General features: G+C 45.2%; 1 protein-coding gene across 1 annotated transcript; it reads right to left on the bottom strand.

Moving 5' to 3' along the window:
• Positions 1 to 245: 245 nt before the first annotated feature.
• On the bottom strand, positions 246 to 26,757 carry SERINC3 (serine incorporator 3). The gene is made up of 10 exons (XM_089662289.1): positions 26,605 to 26,757; positions 17,002 to 17,163; positions 13,405 to 13,598; positions 12,476 to 12,555; positions 10,929 to 11,066; positions 9,380 to 9,549; positions 7,159 to 7,249; positions 5,075 to 5,255; positions 2,766 to 2,990; positions 246 to 1,820 (listed from the first exon to the last, which is right to left on the bottom strand). Exons 1-10 carry the CDS (start codon positions 26,641 to 26,643, stop codon positions 1,682 to 1,684), a joined length of 1,419 nt encoding a protein of 472 aa, XP_089518415.1. The 5' UTR covers positions 26,644 to 26,757; the 3' UTR covers positions 246 to 1,681.
• Between the last annotated feature and the right edge of the window lie 626 nt (positions 26,758 to 27,383).

Here is a 27,383-nt window from a genome sequence, read left to right as displayed (position 1 = left end):
TTCCAGTGCTGTTGATGAGATATGTAAAGTAACTGATGGGTGCTTCAATATGCCAACATCCACCTCAAAAAGATCAGCTTTGGACAGAATGGGTGCAATGCACAACCGATACCTAGAAAATACTGAATACCAGGAAAACCTGAGCAAAAAATGTACGAAAAAAAAAGTTTTCTCATCCTTCCTCAAACCAACATCATTACGAGACAAAAAGTGCATTTTGTTTTTTCAAAACCAGTATACAGATATAGAAAAATGTATTCAATATATTACTGAAAAGTCAAAATAAAATGTTCTTTGATACAATAGATCAGCTCAGCAGAAGCACACATAAAGCAGCAGTAAACGTATGATAAAGCTTTGACAACAATTAAAAGTATTCATTACAAAAGCAATAAAAGATGGCTTTTTTGTCTTGCTAATGGAATTATTCAAAGCAAACCTGTCATCAAGAAAGCATTTTTTTTATTATAATCCTCCTAGGATTCTTTATTTTCTTGTACAATTTCCTCCTATTTGTCCTCCTGGGCTCCCCAAAACTGAACTTTCCAGTTATTGAAAGCCTCTATGCCTTGCATCATCTGATAGAGGCCATTTCTGCTACATTGACAAACCCTTGACAGATTGTCACAGGATACAAATACTTTTAGGGTTTTTCCTTTATTCTCAAAAGGACAAAAAAAGAAAAAAAAAAAAACTTCTTAGGATTGTACATCTGCCTACCTTTTGCAGACTGTCCCAGTGGGTCACCTAGGATTACAGGGGCAAAACTGTCAGACAGCGAGGTGGGTGTCTAATTGTGTTTCTAATTTGCTTGATAATTGCCCCTGTGTAGGTTTTTTTTTTTTTTTTGGGGTGTGGGGGGTAGAGTACCTCCTCCCACAGCAGACTTTATTTACCAAACAGTTTGGAAGTAAAGGATAATGCAGATGGCAACCAAACTGCTTAGCAGCCTAACCCCTCCCGTGACAGCAGGCTAGGATTTTTCTCTCCCGCAGCCGCTGTCACAGTTAAAATCGGCACAGCTGAGCAGAGCTCCACATTCATTCACAGAGATCTGTGAATGAATAAACTACAAGTCCCATCCACCACCCTGGCAGATGGAATTTTCAATAGACTGCTAGTGCACTGATCAGCACATTCATAGTCCATTGACACATCCTGCAGCTCAATAACTGAAAGCCTGTACCAATCTATGGACAAAAAGCTGTAGGAAGTGTCTGCAGGATCCTGACATGGCCTCCATGATCCACTAATCATGGATGCAATATGTTGCAGGCTCCTTAAATAAATCAATAAATGCACTTTTTTTTACCTGCAAAAACATGTGCCTTTAATATTTTTTTCTTAAAAGGTAAATTTGGTCTTTAAATGATAAATCACAAAATGCTTGAGCTGAGAAGTCCTGTATGGAATGACCGTACAGGCTCCAGCTGCCTTAAAGTGAGGTGTGCTAAAGCTCGATGTGGCTGAAAAGAGCAGATTCATCAATATCCTGGGGCTTTGGAGGACCCCCATATTGCACAGAACATTGACAAGAAAATAAAATCTATGTCCAGGCACTTTCAGGTGATCTGCTGTAATATCATTAATATGGCTTTCTTGATGACAGGTCCCCCCCCCCCCCGAGCAGACTTTGGAATCGGGGATGGTTGTTACCAAAAAGAAGAGGATCGGGAGACATCTAATTGAAGTCTCTGTTGGGACAGACGACGGGGGCGATCAGCGTCCAGGTGTAGAGCAATAGACATACCCAGCTGGAGGTAATCTTCACCCAAACAGCTGGCCACTTGCTTGTTATAGTATTCAAATCGGCATCCGGGCTAGGAGAGAAAAAAAAACAAAAAAAACCCTTTTTTTTATTAAAATAAATAATATTTTTATATATATATATATATATATATATATATATATATATAAACAATTTTTTATTATTATTAAGGAAGGAACTCTTAGGCCCTATTCACACAGGGTGCATTATAGTGTATGACTGTGCAGGGCCATGTTTACTAACAGGGGGATGCACATGTGTTCTGTGCATCCCCATGCAGGCAGTCCCATTGATATCTATTGGGCTGCAGCAGCTGCTGTTTTCAGTCTGACATCAGTGTGGCTGCAGGCAGATGCATGTTCCTCAAAACGCAGACAGTGTCCCAATTGACATCAATGGAACTGCCTGAACAGAGATGCACACAACACCTGTGCATCCCCGTGCGGGTAAACATGGCCCTGCACAGGCGTACGTGATACTAAGCATGGCGTGTGAATGAGACCCTATACTACATTCATTCTTTTGTAAGCACTATTAATACCCACAAATGTGATATTACACATTTTCACATGCTGCCATTGTCATTGATATACCCTTCAACACATCCATCATAAAACTCATCTCCATGACACGAGAGGGAGGAATGCTGTGACCCAGCAAAGTAAACTGGTCAGGGCGGTCAGCTGACTAAAAGAAGTTAGGAGCTCGCTAGGTTTCTAGCAGATCAACAGGTATTATTTTTGTCCTTGCAGCATTTTTAAGAGACAAAACACGCAGAAATATTTATTTTACTCAGATATACACTTTAACCCTCTCTGTTGAGAATAATGGATTACAATTAGTTGAGGATGATGATGTGAAACATTCTTCACCTCCTAATAATGTGATAAATAAAAAGCACTGAAAATGAACAGCTTTAGTTCCTGTAGCTTTTCTGGCATACAAAAAAATAAAAATGCCCAGCCCGCCTATCAACACAGCCCAGTGATTCTCTCACCTGTACCAGTTGGTGAGGGTCATCATGATGTAGAGGGAAGCCAGGCAAAGCATGAAGTGGAAGAAGAAATAGCTGTACTGGACGCCATCCTTCTCATTATCCACCACACGTCGCACCTCTACGTCCTCACCGTCTGAGCCATTACCTACGGTGTCATCCAGCATGGGTGTGTCATTGCCAGATAAGGTGAGCTTGTTCACTTGGCTGTTGGTAGAGTTTCGGATGCTGCAAGAAAAGTTCATATAGTCTGATGAGAAGAAGCTGGAATACAATGACCAACAAACAGAACACTGACACTTACATCTATTTTAACCACCTCCCGTCTGGCCGTTGTATATAAATGGCCGGACGGTGGCAGTGCACGGTCGGGTGGCCGTTTACAAACGGCCTCCCCGCACCCTGCTTGTGCACGCTCCCTGGGAGCGGGCAGCACCACAATCCGGTGCCCGCTGTGTCCTCCGATCGTCGGACGGGACCTCTGTGTGAGGTCCCGATCATGTGATCACTGATTGGCCAATCAGTGATCACATGCAAAGTAGTAAGCAAGATGTCACTTGTGACATCATTGCTTACTATGTGTGAAATCTGTGAATGATCATAGAGGTCACATGGTACAAGGCTATTCACAACAGCCTTGTACCATGTGACAAACTGTGACCAATCACAGCTCACTCAGTAGTTCTCAATGGCTGCAAGAATGCAGACAGAGAGAAAGAGAAATTATTGCTTTTACATCCTATATGGGTGTAAAAGCAATCAGTGTAAAAAAAAAATCTTCATCACCCCCCACAAGTAGTACAGTGTCACCATGGTGACACTGTACTGCTAGGGTAACAGTATGTAAAAAAAAAAAACAAACAAATAATATAAAAAAATAAAATAAATTACTTTGATTGGCTGGAACAATAATGTCTTTTGTTGTCAACTTTTACCTACCTGTTTCCGCTAGTAATGTATAGACATTTGTACTGTGACCCTCATTCATTTTTTCTTTTTTATGTCTTATTGCCACTTCAATGTCCAGCGTACATTAGAAATGTCTCTTTGTTAATTCCATTCTGATTTAATGTTAATAAAATTGTTTAAACAAGAAAAAAATAAACTAAAAATGTAAAAAAAAAAAAAAATATGTTTAACAATTATAATTTTTGGTTATAAACTAATTTGGCTGATTTTTTTTTTTTTTACTAAAAAGAGAAAACTGAATAAATTTTGGCCAAGAATTATGATGAAATATTATGCATTTGCAAAATTTTATAAAACACTTTTTTCAAAATTTTTGGACTTTTTCATTTACATAGCAAAAAAAATAAAAATCCCAGCGGTAAATAAATACCACCAAAACAAAGGTTTATCTGTCTCAAAAAAAATAGTAAAAAATTCATATGGGTACAGTGTGGCATGACCGCGCAATTGTCATTCAAAGTGTGATAGCACTGAAAGCTGAAAATTGCCCTGGAAAGGAAAGGGGTAAAGGTGTCCAGACAGGAAGTGGTTAAAGCAAAAAAAAGCATTGTCTATTAAAGTGAAAGTACCAAATTCCATTTTCCTAATAAGTAAAACCTGACTGGTCACTATTCAAAAAAAAAGAAGAAAAAGTTATAGAATAAGTGGGTATATCTGCATTCATCAAATCAGGTGGCATACAGCAACCTCACAAAGGCAGGTATAACTTATAATCTTCAAAAGTACGGAACAAGATTGGCATGCTGTATCTGATATACAAAACACCCTTTAGAACACATTAGTTTACTATACTATATACGCCTCCCATTCTCTGGAACACAATATCACTTTAGGGCTTCTGGGGGGGAAAAAAAAAGAAAAAAAAAAAGCTGAGCTTTTCATTTGTAAACACCGGACTCCAATTTATGCAAGGCTAGTGTAATGTAAAGTGCCAATTGCAGTAGGATTCCATCACCCAAAGAGAGTAGATCCGAACATTTTTATAAAACTCAAAGAAGCTTGCCCAAACCGACCAGAAACAGGTTTTTTTTTTCATTTGAGTCGAATAACCTACTTAAAATTTTGAGAGTAAAGGTTTTTCTGATTCTGTAACGTTTGCTAGCCAGTAAATTCTCCACGTGCCCCACAGAAATTAGATTCAGTTTATTTGTAGGCACCTGCCCCCATGACACTTCCCTCACTGCTGAAAAGCAATCTTCTCACTTCCTGTTGAGTCTACAAAACAGGAAGTGAAGGGAAATCTACTAATAAAAAAATGTTTCTGTATATCCACATCTGGTTTAGACTTTTTTACTGGAATCTTGCAGGAAAACACAGCCCCATTCGATGCTTCTGGCCCTCACCTGGAATACAGAAGGCACAGCACAAATAGTATCAGGCCGATGATGCTCTGAGTATCCCACCACTGCAATGACTTTATAGGCTCTGGCGTGGGGACTACTGGGATGGTTCCGTTCTGGGGACTCAGCGTAGGGGCTGTAATCTTGTTGAGGATGGTCATTAAGCTTGGGTTGCATATACGATCTGCAAAAAAAAAAAAACAAAAAAAAAAACAACTGTGCTTAAAGAAGTTCTGTTCCTACAATCAAGCAAGGAGAACAGACAGCATAGGGCACTTTGGCATAAGAGTTGGATTGCAAAACCATTGTGCAAGCATTTCATATGTATGGCCTAAGAGTCACATTGGGGTTTATTTACTAAAGCTGGAGAGTCCAAAATCAGACTCCCTTCTGGATAGAAACCAATCAGCTTCTAACCTCAGCTTGTTCAATGAAGCTTTGGCAATGAAACCTGGAAGCTGATTGGTTTCTATGCAGAAGGGAGTCTGATTTTGGACTCTCCAGCTTTATAAATAAACCCCATGGTGTCTTCAGACCAGCTTTTGATTACATTATCATTCTTCAAGAACGCTCATCTTCCTCAAAGGAAGAAGACAAAAGGAGTACACTCCCTCTCCGATTGTCAAAAAAAAATCCCTTTATTTTTTCCACACCCCTGATCAACGCTGAGACCCCCTAAGCTTCTAAAATTCAATGTACTTCTAGTTATGAAGGAACATAGGAAAGGACATCTCCCTCCCCACTGTGCCACTCTCATTCAATGTACAAGTCTCATCAATCTTGGATTACTTTTTTGGAAAGGAGGGGGTCAGGGTTTTGAGCCACAGTAAATAAAAAGTATAGGAAACAGCAGTTTAGGAATTTTATTTTTCTGAAAAGTCTACTTAAGTAGCAGAAACAAAACCCAAGGTAAGCAATAACACTGAACATTCCTGCAAGTCAAAAGACCTACATGGTGCTCCAAACTGCTTTCCTGCCGCCCTATAGCAGATATACTGCTACAGGGCAGCAGGGGTGCGCAAAATCACGTATATATACGTGATTGTTCACGGCCGGGCAGGGGGCACGCTCAGAGCCGCGCGCCCTACCCGTGACACTATTCGCAGCCTCTGCTGTCAATCACCGGGTCCTGGATGGTGATTACTTGCCAGCTCCCGGTGATCGCCGAGTATTACTGGCGGGGAGAGAGTACTGTATGTAAACAATACAGTTATCTCCCCTGTCAGCTACAGCACACAGTTTTGTATGGCTCTGCATAGCAAAGCCATACAAAGCAGTGTGCTTACAGTTGAAAGCTTACTGTAAAACAGCACAAAGTTAACCCTTTGATCAGCCCACGTTAACCCCTTCCTGCCCAGTGCCATTAGTACAGTGTCATGCTTCTTATCAGCACTGATCACTGTGTTGGGGATCTCAGTGACACAAAGTCAGTCCCCCCCCCCCAGTGTCAGAATGCCCGCCGCAATCCTGCTATATGTTGCTGATCGCCACCATTACTAGTCGAAATACAAAAAATACCACCATTTGTAGACACTATAACTTTCACATAAACCAATTAATTTACACATATTGGGATTTTTTTGTTAGCAAAGACGTGTAGCAGAATACATTTTGCCCTAAATTTATGACAAAATTAGATTTTTTAAAGTTTTTTACTGGACATGTTTATTAGCAAAAAGTCAAAAATATTGGGGGTTTTTTTTCTCAAAATTGTTAGCCTTTTTTTTTTTTTTTTAGTAGCGCAAAAAATAAAAACGCAGGGGCGATCAAACACCACCAAAAGAAATCTCTATTCGAGGGGGAAAGAAAAAAGGACAGAAATTTAATTTGGGTGCAGCGTTGCATGACCGCACAATTGTCAGTTAAAGTAATGCAGCGCCGTAACGCAAAAAATGGCCTGGTCAGGAAGGGGGGAGGTAAATCCTCTGGAAGGCAAGCAGTTAAAGAAGATGGTTTGCAACCTGAAATAAAACAGCCCACCTACACAAAGCCTCAGGTTTTCCAAGCTGTAGGCAAATACTGACACCAGGTTTCATAATGCCGTTTCAAAACCTATTCACCACATTTTGTTAAAATGAAAATCTTACCAGGTTCATTGGATATGGCAGACCAGGTCAGGTAAACGGTGTACAGGCTAATGACAGAGGACTGAAGGAGCCCAGAGCGTGGCTGACCTTCCTGCAAAGCAAAGAGCACACGTTATTTCTGATCTTTGATACCCTGAACACCAGGCCTATCCTACATGATCAGACCCTATTTTCTAGCTTTCCCTAAACTGATCATAGAAACCTCAATCTGATGGAAAGTATAAAAGGATAGGATACAAACAACAGGATCCATTGCTACAAATGATATGCAAGAAGCTGGATTACTAATATAGGGAAGAGCAATGTGCACGATATGGCAGCTAACCTGTCAGTAAGCCGACGGCAATCTGGTTGTTAGGAGTTACTATTCACATCAGCACTGCTCTTGATTTCAGCTTCTATAAAAGCAGTCACCACCCGACATGCTGCGCATTACAACACACACAACAGCACTAGCTGCCTGAGCGCTCTACAAAGGAGCACTCCGCTCCGGAGTCTACCATTCATGTTAGCACATCTATGTGATTTTCAAGGCTGCATGATGTTAAGAAAAAAATAATGAACTTAGGTTAGGTTTATGAAAACAAACAAGAGCGCACTCTCATCGTACATTACCGTGGTATACCACGTCATTTATTAAATAAAAAAAGGATGTATACTCACAAACCAACGTGATTACAGGCAGTATGAGTGATCCACAAAAACAGTCACAATACAACTGTGTCTAATGATGCGGATAACTGATGCGTTTTGGGGGCTAGCTCTGAGGAAGGGGGTTCAGCCCCAGAAACGCGTCAGCTTATCCGCATCATTAGACACAGTTGTATTGTGACTGTTTTTGTGGATCACTCATACTGCCTATAATCACGTTGGTTTGTGAGTATACATCCTTTTTTATTTAACCACTTCCTGTCCGGACACTTTAACCCCCTTCCTGTCCAGGGCAATTTTCAGCTTTCAGCGCTATCACACTTTAAATGACAATTGCGCGGTCATGCAATACTGTACCCATATGAATTTTTTACCATTTTTTTGAGACAGATAAAGCTTTATTTTGGTGGTATTTATTCACCGCTGGGATTTTTATTTTTTTAGTATGTAAATGAAAAAGTCTAAAAATTTTGAAAAAAAGTGTTTTTTTAAATAAAATTTTGCAAATAAATAATATTTCATCTTAAATCTTAGCCAAAATTTATTCCGTTATTTTTTTAGTTAAAAAAAAAAAATCCAAATTAGTTTATAACCAAAAATTATAATTTTTAAACATTTTTATTTTATTTTTTTTATATTATTATTTTTTATTTATTTATTTTTTTTACATACTGCCACCCTAGCAGTAGTGTCACCATGGTGACACTGTACTACTTGTGGGGGGTGATGAAGATTTTTTTTTTTTTTTTATACTGATTGCTTTTACACCCATATAGGATGTAAAAGCAATCATTTCTCTTTCTCTCTGTCTGCATTCTTGCAGTCATTGAGAAGTACTGAGTGAGCTGTGATTGGTCACAGCTTGTCACATGGTACAAGGCTGTTGTGACTAGCCTTGTACCATGTGACCTCTGTGATCATTCACAGATTTCACACGTAGTAAGCAATGATGTCACAAGTGACATCTTGCTTACTACTTTGCATGTGAATACTGATTGGCCAATCAGTGATCACATGATCGGGACCTCATACAGAGGTCCCGTCCGACGAACAGTGTTTCACTGTGTCCGGAGGACACAGCGGGCACCGGATCGGGGTGGTGTGCGCTCCCAGGGAGCGCGCACAGCTAGAAAAGGCGGGTGCCGTTTATGAACGGCAACACGCCCCTGGAGTGCCACCGCCCTGCCGTTTATAAACAGCAGGCGGACGGCAAGAGGTTAATCAATTACGTGGTATACCATGGTAATGCACGATGAGAGTGCGCACGTGTTTGTTTTCATTTACCAGTGGTCAGATTTCCCGATCTCAGAAGGGCAGCACCTCTTCGATTGGCATTTTGGCAATTCCTTGGTTTGCATGAAGATTGGAGCTCTGGTTTCGTTTGTCTCATAGGTTAGGTTTACCCTGTACATCACATACAGTACTGCTGAGACATTCTGCCTCCTGAACCACAAAGAAAGCAGCACTTCATAGCAGTAAATAACTCAGTTCCCACAGCCTGTATATCTACAGCTTTAAGAGGTGAGGTCCTCTGCTCTACAGCTACCACCCCAGCATCAGTGGACTGTACCTGCACTTTGGGGAGGATGGAGATGACCGATACGATGAAACACAGGATCATGTTGAAACTAATGAAGAATTTGTTCTCAGCACACCCCCCGGGCACAGTGTAGAAAACAAAGAGGAGGGCGAAGAATATTATTGATGCGATGTACAGCAGGCCGGTCACCGACAGTAAGACTGGAAGATACAAAAGACAAGGGAGATTGTCTGATACATATGTGACATACCAGTTCTCAAATGCTAGGAGAATTCAGATTGTGTCATCAAAGTATTAAACCACCAGCTGAAAAGTACTATTGAGGCAGAGCTGTATTGTTACTCATAAGTGTCTCTAAATTCAGTGTATACAATTAGGTCCATTATATATATATATTAGAATATATATATAGTGAACTTGTTCTTTGTCCATGCAAGGCAAAGTAATAGGTTTCCTGTTATGCTGGCCCCCGTACATCTAACACTACCTTTCACTTTCTGGTTGTTCTGTTCTGCCGCTAGAAGCCCCATGCCAACCCTGAGTCTATCCCAGTCAGAGCTTACATAGGACTAGAGGCTCCCTCCCTACCTCCACGTGACTGTGCTAGATCAATCACCTATGACCAGCATTGTTAAGACCTCCCTGCTAGGAAATACAAAGTATTTTTGCTTGCTTCTGATGGATGAACATGTAAGCAAAAAACAGAAGAGCAGTATATAAAAAGGTGAAAAGATACAGCACTAAAGTGTGCCGGGAATTGTGGTTTACAACAACATGGCGCCTATCTGCACACTGCCATGGCATATAGTGAGCTCCTCTTAGTAAGAAAATGGCTTCAGCTTTGTCTCCTACTCATGGGAGAACCTCTACCAACATGTTTCGTCCAGTAACCTTTACAATGAAGCCCCAACTGGGTGAACAAGTTAGGAGTTCTCCCATGCATAAGAAACCATTTTTTAAAAAGTGGAGCTCTCTAAACGCTGTGGCAGTGTGTGAATGGGCCCTGTTTTTCTGTAGTCCTCGATGTTTCTGATGAGCCAGTATTCAACCCAACCAGCACCTGCAAACACTGGCCAGTCAACTGGGATAACAGATTGTGACATTAGTGTGGTATCAATCTCACTTAGTTTTTGGTCTACTATGCAATCGTGGTTGTCTACCCAACACTTCCTTTAAAGGCCGATCTACGTGGCCATTATCCTTCCTTCTCTTCAAGTGACAGGAGTATTGCAGGACTACATATAGGTTACATATTGCTTGTGCTAACATCTCTTCCACATGAGATTTGTGTGCGACAGACCCAAAAACATGACTAAGAACGGTGTATAAAATTACACATTTATCTACTTTCAATCCATTTTATTCAAGTCCTGTATGAACTAGAAAACTATCTATGCCCAGAGAATGCACTGCACTCTGCTCTACAGCAGTCTCCCATAAAGACAATGGAGTGAGAAGAAGAATATCATCAGTGTGAACCTTACCTAAATGAAACCAACCCAAAACAAAAACTAAACCACAAAAAAGTAACAAAAATAACATCTTCATATTTCAGTAAAATATCTAATGCCATTCTTACCTGCATACCAACATTTGGAATTCCCCTCCTCCATGCGCACTACCCAGGATTCGTTCCAGGAATGTGCAAAATCAACAAGTAGTACCAGCTGGATGAGAATGAAGGAAAAGGCCCCTGCTGCTCCGAAGACAAACCAAGCTAGAATGTGGAAAAAAGAAACCACAAATTAAAGCGCAACACAGGTTAAAAAGAAATAAAAAATTATTATTAATAATATATATATATATATATATATATATATATATATATACATATACATACACGTTTGGTCACAACCTACTTCAAAGACTTTTCTTTTTCTATGCAGCCAGCCTCTAATGCCATCAGTTCCCCAAGTCGTTTATGGCTTACTTTAGTATGAACCACACATCATTATTTTTTAAGCCTGATACTATTTCTTTTAGTGATCGTTACCCCATCTTGACTTATGCCTGAATTCTGTGTCCTGTCCGAACCTCAACCCCAATGCTTTATACTGTCAAGGCTGAAGCCGGAACCCACAGGAGATGTGAAAAGACTGCAGTTCCTGTCACTTGTTCTTCACCCCCCTGTTCTAGGTAACTTTCTGTTAGTCTTGCCAAACTTATGGTTCCTCACGACCTAGAGTTGGCATGACCCCCAGTAGCTCTTCCATGCAGACATCAATGTCATTGGTGTGTTCATTCACTGTTACTTTAGGTGGCCATACACGGATTGAAATTTGGCTGGTTCAGCAGAAAGCAAACGGATTTTGATCCATGTATGGGCAGGCTGGTTGTACATAAGTCAATCGCTCAATCGACTTCAGTACAACCAGCCTGTTGGGGTTTTTTTTCGTTCGACCACTGCCAGTGGTGATAACAGCTGGCAGTGTTCATTGTATTCTGTTGGCAAGGACACCTCCCACTGTCAGAATGCAAACGCTCAGTGGGAGGGATTCCCCCCATCAACACTGAACGTGTTAATGGGGGAATCAAGCAATTTTATTTTCCTGCAAGTGGTTAAGGTATGGTTTGCTTAACCCCTTCACGCCGGTGCCTCCCGGCCCTTTAAGGGTTCCATAAGCCGGGAGGCGGGGTTTAGGGTCATGTGACTGCTGTGATGCGCCGTCACACGACTGGGAAATGTCCCGATCGAAAGAGGAGATTGGGACCTTTCCGTGAGTACCGGACATGTGTGCTGGGAGTGCGCACACGCTCGGCACATATGTCCTTTTTTAATAGAATGCTAATGTTCGGCCGCTCGGTGTCTAGGCCCAAACGCTGGGAGGCCGCACATTTTTGTGCGGCCGGCGTGAAGAGGTTAAAGACTCTGCAGACAATGTGTCTCTAAATGAGATGATGTCTGCATTACCTTTTCAGGAACCAAAATTTATATATGAGTTTCTGGAGTATTCAAAAAAAGGGGAAGAAAGGACTGTGATGAGCTAAGAGGAGAAGTGGACAGCAATGGGGTTGAATAAGAACACAAAGTGGCTCCAGTGTGGTCAGTCAAGTAAACAGAGCTACCACAAGGATGATGGATAATCAATGATACCACAGACAACAAAGTAGGACATTTTTAATTACTTCTTGTGAAGGGTCCCTCTGGAATGTAGAAAGCTCCCACCATTATACCGACAATGGCCAATACTTTGAAGAACCAGAACCTGCAACAAAATCAAGTCCATTAAAACTTAATCAAAGTGACTGAAGGAAAAGCCGCCTTTTTCTTACCAAGAGGAACTAAAAAGGTTGACAGACTGACAGCCAAAGGTTTAGATTACTAATCAGAAATATATCAGAAATATATACTAGAAATATATCAGAAATATATACTAATCAGAAAATATATAATAAATAACATAAATGTGTTCATTAAAAAGCATTCCACTTGATCTATACCATATTACTATAGAAGTGCAAAGTCCAAATGAAGAAAGTGCGAGTCAGAATCCAGCTATAAATGCATTTGGACATTGCACTGATATGGTATAGATCAGTGGTTCTCAACCTGTGGGTCGCGACCCCTTTGGGGGTCGAACAACCCTTTCACAGGGGTTGCTTAAGACCATCGGAAAACACATATTTCCGATGTGTAAAGAGCAGCTACTGTGTTGAAAGCAGCTACTGTGTTGAAAGCAGCTACTGTGTTGAAAGCAGCTGCTGTGTTGAAAGCAGCAGTATTGGAGGTAAAACGACACTTCATGAATTATAATTACTGGGTAAATAATTTTATGGTTGGGGGTCACCACAACATGAGGAACTGTATTAAAGGGTCGCGGCATTAGGAAGGTTGAGTACCACTGGTATAGATCCAGAGGAATGCTTTTTAATGAACACATTTATGTCATGTATTCTATTATTTTCACATATTGTTAAGTGGTCGCAAGTGCTATCGGATGTGTTTGTTTTACAACCACTTTAAGCAAGGGTGGCAGTATATGGTCTGATCCAAGAACTGCAGCAAATCAGCACACGCCATGTGTATGTGGGATGATAGACAAAGCTTCACTTACCCATTGTGTATGGCAGCTCGAGGGTCCTTGCTGGTCTTCACTCCAATCATGAGCACGGCGAAAACTAGGAAGAAAATGGTCATGGCAAAGCTGACGCGATACACGGCCTTATAACCGACCAGCACATCACAGTCCACGTAGCCATTGACACTGGGGATGTTTGTGCCAAATCCTCCTTCACAGAACCCTGGGATCTGCAGAGAATGAAATAAAATTACTGATGGGGTCTCAGCCAAGAGCCTTCTACTGAGACCACAAACATTACACATCAGGGAGTAAAATGTGACAGGCTGTCTGCGACAGATTTTGATTGGATATTAGGTATTGATTACTACTCTTCAGCGTAGGCATTTGTGCGGGTTTAAAAAAAAAAAAAAAAAAAAAAAAAAAAAAAAAGGTACATCACCTAAAATGGCGTCCTTACTTGGCATCCCGTAGATTTACGGAGCATTGTATGACATGAGGCATAGCTCTAAGTTATAATCTCCTTGGGATAAACATGAAGCATATGAACATGTGATCCAAGGTATTAAGCCCAGAGCTAAACGCCATTACACTCACACATGCAGCTTGTGATCAGCATAAGAGCAGACCATTATCAACTGACACCATGGGGACAAAGCCGGAGATATATCAAATTAACTGCTTGCTGATAACGGCTTCAAGGATTGTCTACATGGATGCAAAAATGTTGGTCTCTTTAACTACAGTAATAATGTTATCTAAATGTGTAATATATATATATATTTAGGGCTCATGTACACTGCAGCTGATATACTCACGTTTTGGAGCTTTTCTGCGTTTTTTTCAGCAGCCCCTGAACTCACCCTACTGTTTTCCTATGTGTCCATGTACACAATATGTCGTTTACAGGCAGTTGAGTTTACAGTCGTTTTTTTTTTTTTTTTTTAACGCAGAAAACTTGCGTTCAGCAGTAGATTTTATCAACGTTTCAAATGCAAAATGTTTGTAAACGCGGCTAATGGCGTTTTTGTTTGAACATTTTTTTTATAACTCTTTCATTTCCAGATGATGTCCAGAGCCTTTTTTCATCATGAAAAATGCATGGAACCCGTTTTCCCGGTACTCAAATGGGTCCGGTACGCCATACTTTGAAGTTTTGCATAAAAAAAAAATATATGTTAGACACTGCTGCAATAATATCTGCACAGAAATGAGCTGGAACACATCCAAACACCACAAAAAAAAAAAAAAAAAAAAAAAAAAGGACAGCTAATCTCAACACATACTGCTCTCTCTGCTTCTGCTCTCTGCATTTCTCTTAAAATGTCTGAAATAGGGCATTTTGGAAGGTCTCCTGAGGTTATCTTTAAAAAAACACTTCTAAACGTGCATAAACGTGGCTAAACAGACGTTTTTTAACCTACATTTTCCAGCAGTCAGTTTCTATCATTCAGAAGTGACCCGTGTACATGGAGCCTTAAAAGGGAGCCTGCAGTCTTTGGCTTTTTATATTCTATATAAATGAGCTCAATATACAGCCTGAACGTAAATGAAAGCTCCCCTATAACCTACGCGGCAACCGAAAGCTCTATCTATAGTTACATAGTCAGTCTGGCTGAAAAAAGACAAAAGTCCATCCAGTTCAACCATAGAAAAAAAAAAAAAGAAAAGTTATAATCCTATACCCACAGTTGATCCAGAGGAAGGCAAAAAACCCAGCAAAGCACGATCCAATTTGCTCCTGCAGGGAAAAATAAATTCCTTCCTGATCCCCCGAGAGGCAATCAGATATTCCCTGGATCAACTTTACCTATGAATGTTAGTATCCAGGTATATTCTGTGTATCTATAGTTACATAGTTAGTCTGGCTGAAAAAAGACAAAAGTCCATCCAGTTCAACCATAGAGAAAAAAAAAAAAAAGTTATAAAAAAGTTATGCTATAGTATAGTAGCATACATTGAATGTGGTGCTATACACACCAAAAAGTACAAAACAGCTTCATCATCTTCTTGTTATGAAGATTCCACATTTCATTGTAATGATGTAGCGGTATTGCCGAGCTCAGCAATCATCATCAGCCTCATTACATTCTTCTAGTGCCGATGAGTGACTGTGGAGATAATTAAATCTGAAACCTGGAAATTACTGACTGTGTGATTCCAACAGGAGGCCATGCTAATGAAGGAGACTGGCTCAAAGTTTAATCTTCTTATAGTTTGCCTCCCCCGATTCCTCCTTTACCCCCTTATCAATATGCTAATGAAATGATTACAGAAAGTAAAAAAATAAATGTTACAAGCCATTCCACAAAACTCAGCCACCATGCAGATTTTACCATCAATGTGCTCCTTTTTATTTTATTCTCGTTGTTTGTATATATGTGAAAATCTCTAAAAATTGTTAATAAAAAAAAAAAAACCTCAGCAAATCTCTAATATTGGGAAAGGGGCCACCACTGAACAGAACTGTGTGCAATATCTAAGCGATGACTGGAAAGAAGAAAAAAGCAACCGAATGCCTGAGCTCCAGCACTTGACAGTGGACTCCATAATGTCAATATCCCCACATGTGTATGGAAGGAATCCAGGCCTTGCTGCCCTCAACGGACCAGGGAAATCTGAAGAGGTACAACCTCGAAACGCGTCAACCACCAGCTATCTAGAGGTCTACAGTCCCCCACCAGACCACCTTCAGGGGTTTTGGACCACATTGCATCTCTTGTGACATGCTTTCCATTTGATTTTATTTCTCTTGTGAATATTTTACGATTTATAAATAAATCTCATTTTTAAAAGGTAATGCACTAGGCCTGTGGGCCCTCTTTTTATACAGTTCTTTTTGGATTTCCCTGGTCCATTTGGGGCAGCAAGGCCTGCTTTCCTTTCATACACATGTGACGATATGTTACTGGCTGGATCACCAGCTGAAAACAGAAAGAGAATGAAAAGACTGGAAAAAAAACAAAAACAAACTAAAAAACGCAACCATCACATCCAAGGATTGACACGCTGCAATATACCTGTATTACATTTTTGGTTTTAATACTGCTTTATGCTCTTCTAATTGCTGCTATCCTAAAATTAAATCCAGCCACATTTATTTATATACAGACTGGAAGAAGAACCCAAGACAACTAATGTTTCTGTTTTATCTATTAAACTACTCTGTGGGATTGAAGTAGAGCCTGGGTGACCACCATTTGTTATTTAAAAGAGAAGTACAGGATCCAAAAAAACAAACCTACTCACCTAGATGGCTGCAGCTGTCCCCTGCCAACTCTACATTGAGAACTGAGCGATCAAAGACCGCTGAATGCTCAGTTGTCAGGTCCGCTCTCAGCACAGAGCAGTGACTGTCCATCACTAGCTCTCTGCTCTGCCCCTCCAGTGCTAACTGAAGTGCTTAGGATCATGCTGAAAGGCTGAGCTAGCTGCCAGTCAGGCATGTGGGCAGATCCCAACATTAATGTCGGGATCCCTTCAGTGCCTGGACTGGCTCTGTGACATCAGCCAACAGAAGGCTATAGCTCAATCTGGGTGACAGGAGTGTAGAACTAAGTGCACCCCTGTGACCCACAGAATAGCTTTGGCCATACTTCTTTAATAAATGAAGTCCAGTACACACAAACCTACCTTTTTCAATTGGTCCGATATCCCAGGGGTGAGCATGAGACAGGACAGGAAAGTGCCCAGCAACATGAGGAATGCATAGATGAGACGGGTCACTGTGGAATTACCGGTGCTGGGGCAGCATCGGCACAAGATACACGTGGCACTGCTGCACAGGCATGGAATCTGCAAAAGAGTAAATCCATTAGGAAGCATCAACAGTTAAGGAAGAAGTGTAGGAGGACTTGCTGCCCAAAGAGAAGGTCCTGCTAGTTGTGGATGATGAGGGCTGCATAGGTTCTCCACTGGTTACCCTAACAGTTCAATAAAGCCATAGCTATTGATGGAGACTGACACTGGCAGACAGAATAGACATTGCCGTCTGATAAAAGTATGAGAATGACCCTCTGATTTTCTGAAGGAGGGTGGATTCATGGATGACAAAACAGCAGTGCCTGGGCCAGACATTCATTGATTCCCCCATCCATACTAAACAGCCTGGATGGAGGAATCTGCACAGACAGCTATTGTATTCAAAAAGCCGCAGCGCCCGCCACTTCCCAAATACCCGAACAGTTACTGCCAACGATTGGATGTGGTCACTCTTCAGCTGACAATTCTCCACCCGCATCCTTTGATTTGAAAAGTGACTTTTATCAGGTGGAGTGTTACTGACTGATCACCCATGGCTCAAAATTTGGCTAATTCCTGCTGAATCAGCCAAAATTCAGTGTATGACTAGTGTTACAAGGGGAGTCCATAGTCCTGTGTAAGCTATGACTCCAGAGACCCGAAGGGGACGCGGGGGCCCCGACAGAGACCCGAAGGCGACTCGAGGGCCCCGACAGAGACCCGAAGGCGGCGCGGCGCCCCGACAGAGACCCGAAGGCGGCGCGGCGCCCCGACAGAGACCCGAAGGCGGCGCCCCGACAGAGATCCAAAGGTTACGCGGCGCCCCGACAGAGACCCAAAGGTTACGCGGCGCCCCGACAGAGACCCAAAGGTTACGCGGCGCCCCGACAGAGACCCAAAGGTTACGCGGCGCCCCGACAGAGACCCAAAGGTTACGCGGCGCCCCGACAGAGACCCAAAAGGTTACGCGGCGCCCCGACAGAGACCCAAAAGGTTACGCGGCGCCCCGACAGAGACCCAAAAGGTTACGCGGCGCCCCGACAGAGACCCAAAGGTTACGCGGCGCCCCGACAGAGACCCAAAGGTTACGCGGCGCCCCGACAGAGACCCAAAGGTTACGCGGCGCCCCGACAGAGACCCAAAGGTTACGCGGCGCCCCGACAGAGACCCAAAGGTTACGCGGCGCCCCGACAGAGACCCAAAAGGTTACGCGGCGCCCCGACAGAGACCCAAAAGGTTACGCGGCGCCCCGACAGAGACCCAAAAGGTTACGCGGCGCCCCGACAGAGACCCAAAAGGTTACGCGGCGCCCCGACAGAGACCCAAAAGGTTACGCGGCGCCCCGACAGAGACCCAAAAGGTTACGCGGCGCCCCGACAGAGACCCAAAAGGTTACGCGGCGCCCCGACAGAGATCCAAAAGGTTACGCGGCGCCCCGACAGAGACCCAAAGGTTACGCGGCGCCCCGACAGAGACCCAAAGGTTACGCGGCGCCCCGACAGAGACCCAAAGGTTACGCGGCGCCCCGACAGAGACCCAAAGGTTACGCGGCGCCCCGACAGAGACCCAAAGGTTACGCGGCGCCCCGACAGAGACCCAAAGGTTACGCAGCGCCCCGACAGAGACCCAAAGGTTACGCGGCGCCCCGACAGAGACCCAAAGGTTACGCGGCGCCCCGACAGAGACCCAAAGGTTACGCGGCGCCCCGACAGAGACCCAAAGGTTACGCGGCGCCCAAACAGAGACCCGAAGGTTACGCGGCGCCCAAACAGAGACCCGAAGGTTACACGGCGCCCAAAAAGAGACCCGAAGGTTACACAGAGCCCAAACAGAGACCTGAAGGTTACACGGCACCCAGACAGAGACCCAAAGGTTACACAGGGCCCCGAGTGCTTAATAGGACAATAGGGGGGTGAGAGGATGGTAACTAAAAGGCCATCATGGAGCTCTGCATTAAACGTATGTGTTTGCCATGTTTGGATAGAACACAGAGCCTCAGGTCTACTAATGTTTTCAGTAGAATTCCAGCTTTCCTATCACTTTACATAGTTTGTTGGGACCAGTATTTCTATTAGGAAACTGTCAGGGATATCAGTTTGGGGCCCTCGTGTCCGACACAATAAACATACAGTTCATAGTACTTTGGGAACAGTGTGACAATCCCTAGATGTGCGCGGCAGAATCCAACTTCTTTATTATTGATCAGGCTTTAAGTAATAAATGATAACGCGGCATATTTCAGGCGGTTTCCATCAAGCACCAATCAGAATACAGAAAGGAGATTTCAGCAAACTACTCTATGGCTAGTCATAACAAAATGCAACAGAGTAGTAACTTGTGCAATTTCTCAGAAAATAAATGTGTGCATAGATAACAGCAATCCAATCCCAAGGGAACATCTTGTATGGAAAATGAACCAGTTAGCAGGCAGAAAGCAAAAGTTAGTTAACTATTAACCCTTTCAGAAACAATGAGGCAGCTGTGCGTGCTGTACTATACTATACTGCAGAAGTATTAGCTGCACACACCAAGGGGCTCCATGTTGACTTCTTGTTGGCTGCCAAACGAGAGTTGGCCTGATAGTTTCTCCCCCATTCAGTAAAAGCCTTGTATTTTATCAGTGAAAACAAACCTTCCTCTGATTGGCAGAGGTGGAAAGTGTGACATCATCCCCCTGCCTCTCCACATCGGCCAACTACAGAAAATCTTGTATTATTTAATTATTACAAGGACTCTCCTGAAAGGAGGAGCAGCACTCAACCCAACGAGGAGGAGGAGGAGCAGCAGCATTCAACCCAATGAGGAGGAGCAGCAAGAGGAGGAGGAAGAGGAGAAAGAGGAGGAGGAAGAGGAGAAAGAGAAGGAGGAAGAGGAGAAAGAGAAGGAGGAAGAGGAGAAAGAGAAGGAGGAAGAGGAGAAAGAGAAGGAGGAAGAGGAGAAAGAGGAGGAGGAGGAGAAAGAGGAGGAGGAGGAAGAGAAGGAGGAAGAGAAAGAGGAAGAGGAGAAAGAGGAGGAAGAGGAGAAAGAGGAAGGAGGAGGAAGAGAAGGAAGGAGGAGGAAGAGAAGAAGGAAGAAGGAGGAAGAGGAGGAGGAAAGAGGAGGAAGAGAAGGAGGAAGAGAAGGAGGAAGAGGAGGAAGAGAAGGAGGAGGAGGAAGAGGAGGGGGAAGAGGAGGGGGAAGAGGAGGGGGAAGAGGAGGGGGAAGAGGAGGGGGAAGAGGAGGGGGAAGAGGAGGGGGAAGAGGAGGGGGAAGAGGAGGGGGAAGAGAAGGGGGAAGAGAAGGGGGAAGAGAAGGAGGAAGAGAAGGAGGAAGAGAAGGAGGAAGAGAAGGAGGAAGAGAAGGAGGAAGAGAAGGAGGAAGAGAAGGAGGAAGAGAAGGAGGAAGAGGAGGAGGAAGAGGAGGAGGAAGAGGAGGAGGAAGAGGAGGAGGAAGAGGAGGAGGAAGAGAAGGAGGAAGAGAAGGAGGAAGAGAAGGAGGAAGAGAAGGAGGAAGAGAAGGAGGAAGAGAAGGAGGAAGAGAAGGAGGAAGAGGAGAAGGAGAAGGAGAAGGAGGAGAAGGAGGAAGAGAAGGAGGAAGAGGAGGAGGAAGAGGAGGAGGAAGAGGAGAAGGAGGAAGAGGAGAAGGAGGAAGAGGAGAAGGAGGAAGAGGAGAAGGAGGAAGAGGAGAAGGAGGAAGAGGAGAAGGAGGAAGAGGAGAAGGAGGAAGAGGAGAAGGAGGAAGAGGAGAAGGAGGAAGAGGAGAAGGAGGAAGAGGAGAAGGAGGAAGAGGAGAAGGAGGAAGAGGAGAAGGAGGAAGAGGAGAAGGAGGAAGAGGAGAAGGAGGAAGAGGAGAAGGAGGAAGAGGAGAAGGAGGAAGAGGAGAAGGAGGAAGAGGAGAAGGAGGAAGAGGAGAAGGAGGAAGAGGAGAAGGAGGAAGAGGAGAAGGAGGAAGAGGAGAAGGAGGAAGAGGAGAAGGAGGAAGAGGAGGAGGAGGAAGAGGAGGAGGAGAAGGAGGAAGAGGAGGAGGAGGAGGGAGGAGAAGGAGGAAGAGGAGGAGGAGAAGGAGGAAGAGAAGGAGGAAGAGGAGGAGGAAGAGGAGGAGGAAGAGGAGGAGGAAGAGAAGGAGGAAGAGAAGGAGGAAGAGAAGGAGGAAGAGAAGGAGGAAGAGGAGGAGGAAGAGGAGGAGGAAGAGGAGGAGGAAGAGGAGGAGGAAGAGGAGGAGGAAGAGGAGGAGGAAGAGGAGGAGGAAGAGGAGGAGGAGGAAGAGGAGGAGGAAGAGGAGGGGGAAGAGGAGGGGGAAGAGGAGGGGGAAGAGGAGGGGGAAGAGGAGGGGGAAGAGGAGGGGGAAGAGAAGGGGGAAGAGAAGGGGGAAGAGTAGGGGGAAGAGAAGGGGAAGAGAAGGGGGAAGAGAAGGGGGAAGAGAAGGAGGAAGAGGAGAAAGAGAAGGAGAAAGAGGAGAAAGAGAAGGAGGAAGAGGAAGAGAAGGAGGAAGAGGAAGAGAAGGAGGAAGGGGAAGAGAAGGAGGAAGGGGAAGAGAAGGAGGAAGGGGAAGAGAAGGAGGAAGAGGAAGAGAAGGAGGAAGAGGAAGAGAAGGAGGAAGAGACGGAGGAAGAGGAAGAGAAGGAGGAAGAGAAGGAGGAAGAGAAAGAGAAGGAGGAAGAGGAAGAGAGTTGGGGGGGGGGGGTTTGTATGTAGATAGTGCTACTACAATATGATGCAGTAAATTGATTGTTAATGGAAATGGTTTGTTTGGGCCAGCTTGGCCTGGAAAAAGCTGGAATTGTACCTGACTATATCCTGGCTCCTTCTCAGCCTAGCATTCACTATACCACATTCATGCACTTCAATAACTTTCCTAACTTTCACTGTAAACACACTTCTTTGCACAGACATGTAAAGCAGTGTACTTACAGTGAAGCACACCGACACAGCCCAGTATGTAAAACAGCACACAGTTAACCCTTTGATTGCCCCACATGTTAACCCCTTCCTGCCCAGTGCTATTAGTACAGTGTCAATGCTTTTTATTAGCACTGATCACTGTATTGGTGTCACTGGGGATGTCAGTGACACCAAGTCAGTTCCCCCCAGAGTCAGAATGCCCGCCGCAGTCCCGCTATAAGTCGCTGATCGCCATTACTAGTACAAAAAAAAAATCCAGTATATATACCGCCATTTGTAAACGCTGTAACTTTCACATAAACCAATTAAAGTATGACAAAACATCACATCATTCAGGTTTATGCACCATAGATACACTGTGGGGATAAGCAGTCTAGTGAGTTGTGCTGCAAAAAAATCCACCATGTTTGCACACTTATTGGTTTACTTGAAGGAATATTTTGGAACCAGGCAATATACTCTATTAATGTACAAGCACACTCAGATTGTGATTAGTGTCCATTTAACATGCATGCCAATTCTCACATTTTCACACGCAGGTAGGGACTGTGTCCCAGATGTCCAGGCCTGAATGTGGAACACATACCCCGGGGTACACGTACATGGGTCTGACAATCTCTGTTCTACCCAGAGGCAGTCTTCTCTAATAAAACCTCCCTCTGCCTTTGTACTTCAGGTGTAATCTGTGCCGGTCTCCCTATACGAGACAAGAGGAACCTGCCAGGTTACAAGGAGAAAGATCTGCTGGAGGAAGGTATGAAGGGCCCGGGGTCTGATCCTTCAATATAAAAGCCAGCAGGGACAGTTATTGAGCAAGCACAGCTCTTCAGCAGGACTTTTACTTTCTATTTCAGCTTGTGTAATGGTGTCATAGGGCGCCTGCATTACTGCCCTGTACACAGCCTCACCTGACACCCCTATATGAAGATGGAGCCGGAACGTCCCGCATTCAACTATCCCAGAGCAAAGAGAACGGCTGCTTACAGCACATCAGGAAAGGTCCCAAAAACGTTTTGCCTTTGCAGCTGAAATGTGTGAATATAAAACTTTGCCTTGTTCCCCTCCCTGATCAATGTGCAATTAAATCATTTGCTTTTGAAGAATTACCTCTGAGACACAGTGACATTGTTACCAGTTTTGTATTTTTGTAGCAGGGGCCAACACCCTGCCTAAGATCTCTTTCCACAAGGCAGAACATTATATGAAAGAAGGCATCCCGGCATCCCACAAGATGTGCATGCTCACTACATGCTGCAGACTTTAGCTGTGCAATCTGCTGATCAGTTGCATGAATGCTAATTAGTTCATTTCCTGTCTGAATGACTTGACAGCAGCAGAGAAAGCAAATAGCTGTGCAGGGGCGGACTGACAACTCATGGGGCCCCCGGGCAATAGGGGATCATGGGGCCCCTGTGTCCTCACCCACACTCAAAAAAGCCTATGAAAGGTACTAGGGGCATCTCAAAGGGCCCCCTACTGACCCTGCGCCCTCGGGCAGTGCCCAAGTTCCTGAATGGTCAGTCCGCCCCTGTAGCTGTGAGAGGAGGGGGGATGACCGAACAGATCAGGAGAACAGGTGATTGATGAATGAGGTTTAGAAAGAAAATGAAGGCAGGCTCAACATAGCTGCTGAATGTGAAAAGAGTTATAATGTGGAGATGCAAGCCTTTTCCTGTAGCAACCAATCAACTTTGATGTCCAGGCTGCCAATTCAGACAAGGTGACACCTGATTGGCTGCTGTAAATGGAACATTTTTGTACTAAGCCCCTGAAGAAAAGTTGAACATAAAAAAGGCTAAAATGTATCCCTGGGAAAAACAATTGTTTTTAGTTGTGGATAGAGTGGGGAGGGGTTAGATCCTCTGATGTGTTTTTATTGCTCTCTGTCCCCCAATTGGAGAGATTTACCCCCATTTTTGTACTGGTAACCAGAAAGCGAGAGAAAATCCAAATTGTGAGTTCTTCAGAACATGAGATAAGGGGAAACGAGGCGATTTCCTCTCATTTCTCGGTTACTGGAAGTAAAAAGAGATTCGCCCAATAGGATACAGACAGCAAACGACTGGCAGGGGTTGTAACCTTTCCCCACTATATCTGAAACAAACACAAGTTTATCCATTTACATACACTGAAGTCACAGAACAAAGTACAAATATCAGCAGAACACAAAGCTGTACTAGAAGGAGAAGGATCTTAGACTTCAGCCACTGACAGGAATCTCCTGATGTTGGAGCAGAAAGAAGCGTCCTATTATGACATCACACATTTATGTGACATCTGACATGTCTGTTCTGAGGTGACTGAAGCCTCCCGTTCCCACCAGTATGACGGGGGAGGTGTAGGTGAGCCGTGGACAGAGAGCGGAGGAGCTCAGCGGACGGAGAGCGGGGGAGCTCAGCGGACGGAGAGCGGGGGAGCTCAGCGGACGGAGAGCGGGGGAGCTCAGCGGACGGAGAGCGGGGGAGCTCAGCGGACGGAGAGCGGGGGAGCTCAGCGGACGGAGAGCGGAGGAGCTCAGTGGATGGAGAGCGGAGGAGCTCGGAATTCAGACAGACATCACCTTCATACTGAGACCACTAACCCTCCATCACAGGAGCACACAGGACCGCGGACTGGCCTTCCTGACCACAATGGTTCTACAATGACCTGGAGACACTGCTACAGCTGACAGCAGATCACGACTAGCAGATTGGGACATACTCCTGTCACAGCATGGGTATGACCGACCGGTCCCCATCCTACACAGCACCGTGACCGACCGGTCCCCATCCTACACACCACCGTGACCGACCAGTCCCCTTCCTACACACCACCGTGACCGACCGGTCCCCATCCTACACACCACCGTGACCGACCGGTCCCCATCCTACACACCACCATGTCCGACCACCACCCATCCTACACACCACCATGACAGACCACCACCCATCCTACACACCACCATGACAGACCACCACCCATCCTACACACCACCATGACAGACCACCACCCATCCTACACACCACCATGACAGACCACCACCCATCCTACACACCACCATGACAGACCACCACCCATCCTACACACCACCATGACAGACCACCACCCATCCTACACACCACCATGACTGACCGGTCCCCATCCTACACACCACCGTGATAGACCACCACCCATCCTACACACCACCATGACCGAACGGTCCCCATCCTACACACCACCATGACCGACCACCACCCATCCTACACACCACCATGACCGACCACCACCCATCCTACACACCACCATGACCGACCACCACCCATCCTACACACCACCATGACCGACCACCACCCATCCTACACACCACCATGACCGACCACCACCCATCCTACACACCACCATGACCGACCACCACCCATCCTACACACCACCATGACCGAACGGTCCCCATCCTACACACCACCATGACCGAACTGTCCCCATCCTACACACCACCATGACCGACCACCACCCATCCTACACACCACCATGACAGACCTTCACCCATCCTACACACCACCATGACCGACCACCACCCATCCTACACACCACCATGACAGACCACCACCCATCCTACACACCACCATGACCGACCACCACCCCCCCTACACACCACCATGACAGACCGGTCCCCATCCTACACACCACCATGACAGACCACCACCCCCCCTACACACCACCATGACAGACCGGTCCCCATTGTACACACCACCTTGACAGACCACCACCCCCCCTACACACCACCATGACAGACCACCACCCATCCTACACACCACCATGACCGACCACCACCCATCCTACAAACCACCATGACCGACCACCACCCCCCCTACACACCACCATGACCGACCACTCCCCCCCCCCCTACACACCACCATGACAGACCGGTCCCCATCCTACACACCACCATGACTGACCACCACCCATCCTACACACCACCATGATAGACCACCACCCATCCTACACATCACCATGAAAGACCGGTCCCCATCCTACACACCACCATGACTGACCACCACCATGACCGACCACCACCCATCCTACACACCACCATGACAGACCGGTCCCCATCCTACACACCACCATGACTGACCACCACCCATCCTACACACCACCATGACTGACCACCACCCATCCTACACACCACCATGACTGACCACCACCCATCCTACACACCATGACTGACCACCACTCATCCTACACACCACCATGACTGACCACCACCCATCCTACACACCACCATGACTGACCACCACCCATCCTACACACCACCATGACTGACCGGTCCCCATCCTACACACCACCATGACCGACCACCACCCCCTCTACACACCACCATGACAGACCGGTCCCCATCCTACACACCACCATGACAGACCACCACCCCCCCTACACACCACCATGACAGACCGGTCCCCATTGTACACACCACCTTGACAGACCACCACCCCCCCTACACACCACCATGACAGGCCACCACCCATCCTACACACCACCATGACCGACCACCACCCATCCTACACACCACCATGACAGACCGGTCCCCACCCTACACACCACCATGACTTCCCGATCCCCCATAACTAGTAGATCCCCCCCCCATAAAACAATGTCTTACCCAGCTGGCCACAGAGCAGATGCCCAGCACGCCCCCCATGTTTCGCTCGGCTCTGTTTACAGTCAGACAACAATAGCCCTCCTTCTCTTCCTGTCTCTCTGCAGACACTGACGCCGCCCTGCGTCCTGACGTCACTCTCCTCTGCAGCACCACCCATCGTCTCCTGAGGGAGATTCCACTCACGCAGGCGCAGTAGGTACGCATTCCTGAGGAGTGGGTTTGGGAGCACTGCGCATGTGCTGCTGATAACGTTTGACCCCCGCCTGGCTCCGGAATGTGTAGGTTGTCACTGAGGAGTAGTGGTGTGTACACTATATACTGTCCGGGGGTTTGTGTATGTATCCCCCCCATATGTAGTGTTATGGGGGGGGGGGACCATTCCTCTCATAGAAGGCAGAATGTGTACAATTCCACAAATCTCATACATTGCCCTCACCTGTCCTCACCGGAGGAGGCTGCATTCCTTTCCTTGGCTTTCATCTGATGATCCTGCCAATAACACACTTCCTGTCCCAGGGTGACAACGTTCACTCATCATACGGTAAGGAGAAGTGTTGTCACCCGTGGACAGAACTACAAGGCACCTCCCCCCTCCATTACATAGAGGTGTTCTGTAGAAGAAATCCCTGAAAATTAACGTGTTACTAAACCCACAACAGTACAATCAGTCTGTATATACAGTAAAGCATGCTTGTTATACTCACTGTGGAACCTAAGGGGTTAATCTGCATTGTGTAAGAAGGCTGTTTGATCCTGTCTTCTCTGCCCCTCCTCTTGTT

Source organism: Staurois parvus, unplaced genomic scaffold (assembly GCF_062004578.1).
Source record: "Staurois parvus isolate SC_StPar_1 unplaced genomic scaffold, SC_StPar_1.0 ptg001454l, whole genome shotgun sequence".
Taxonomy (NCBI): Eukaryota; Metazoa; Chordata; class Amphibia; order Anura; family Ranidae; genus Staurois; species Staurois parvus.
This window is presented reverse-complemented; position numbering and strand designations above follow the sequence as displayed.

What these genes read in the sequence shown, in the direction of transcription:
- SERINC3 (XM_089662289.1), bottom strand. Translation starts at nt 26,643, where the DNA reads ATGGGGGGCGTGCTGGGCATCTGCTCTGTGGCCAGCTGG. An exon ending in CCATCCTCCCCAAAGTGCAG is followed by an intron (nt 7,250 to 9,379) that starts GTACAGTCCACT and finishes TTTGCTTTGCAG; the next exon opens with GAAGGTCAGCCACGCTCTGG. An exon ending in CTGTGCCTTCTGTATTCCAG is followed by an intron (nt 2,991 to 5,074) that starts GTGAGGGCCAGA and finishes CTTTTCTTGCAG; the next exon opens with CATCCGAAACTCTACCAACA.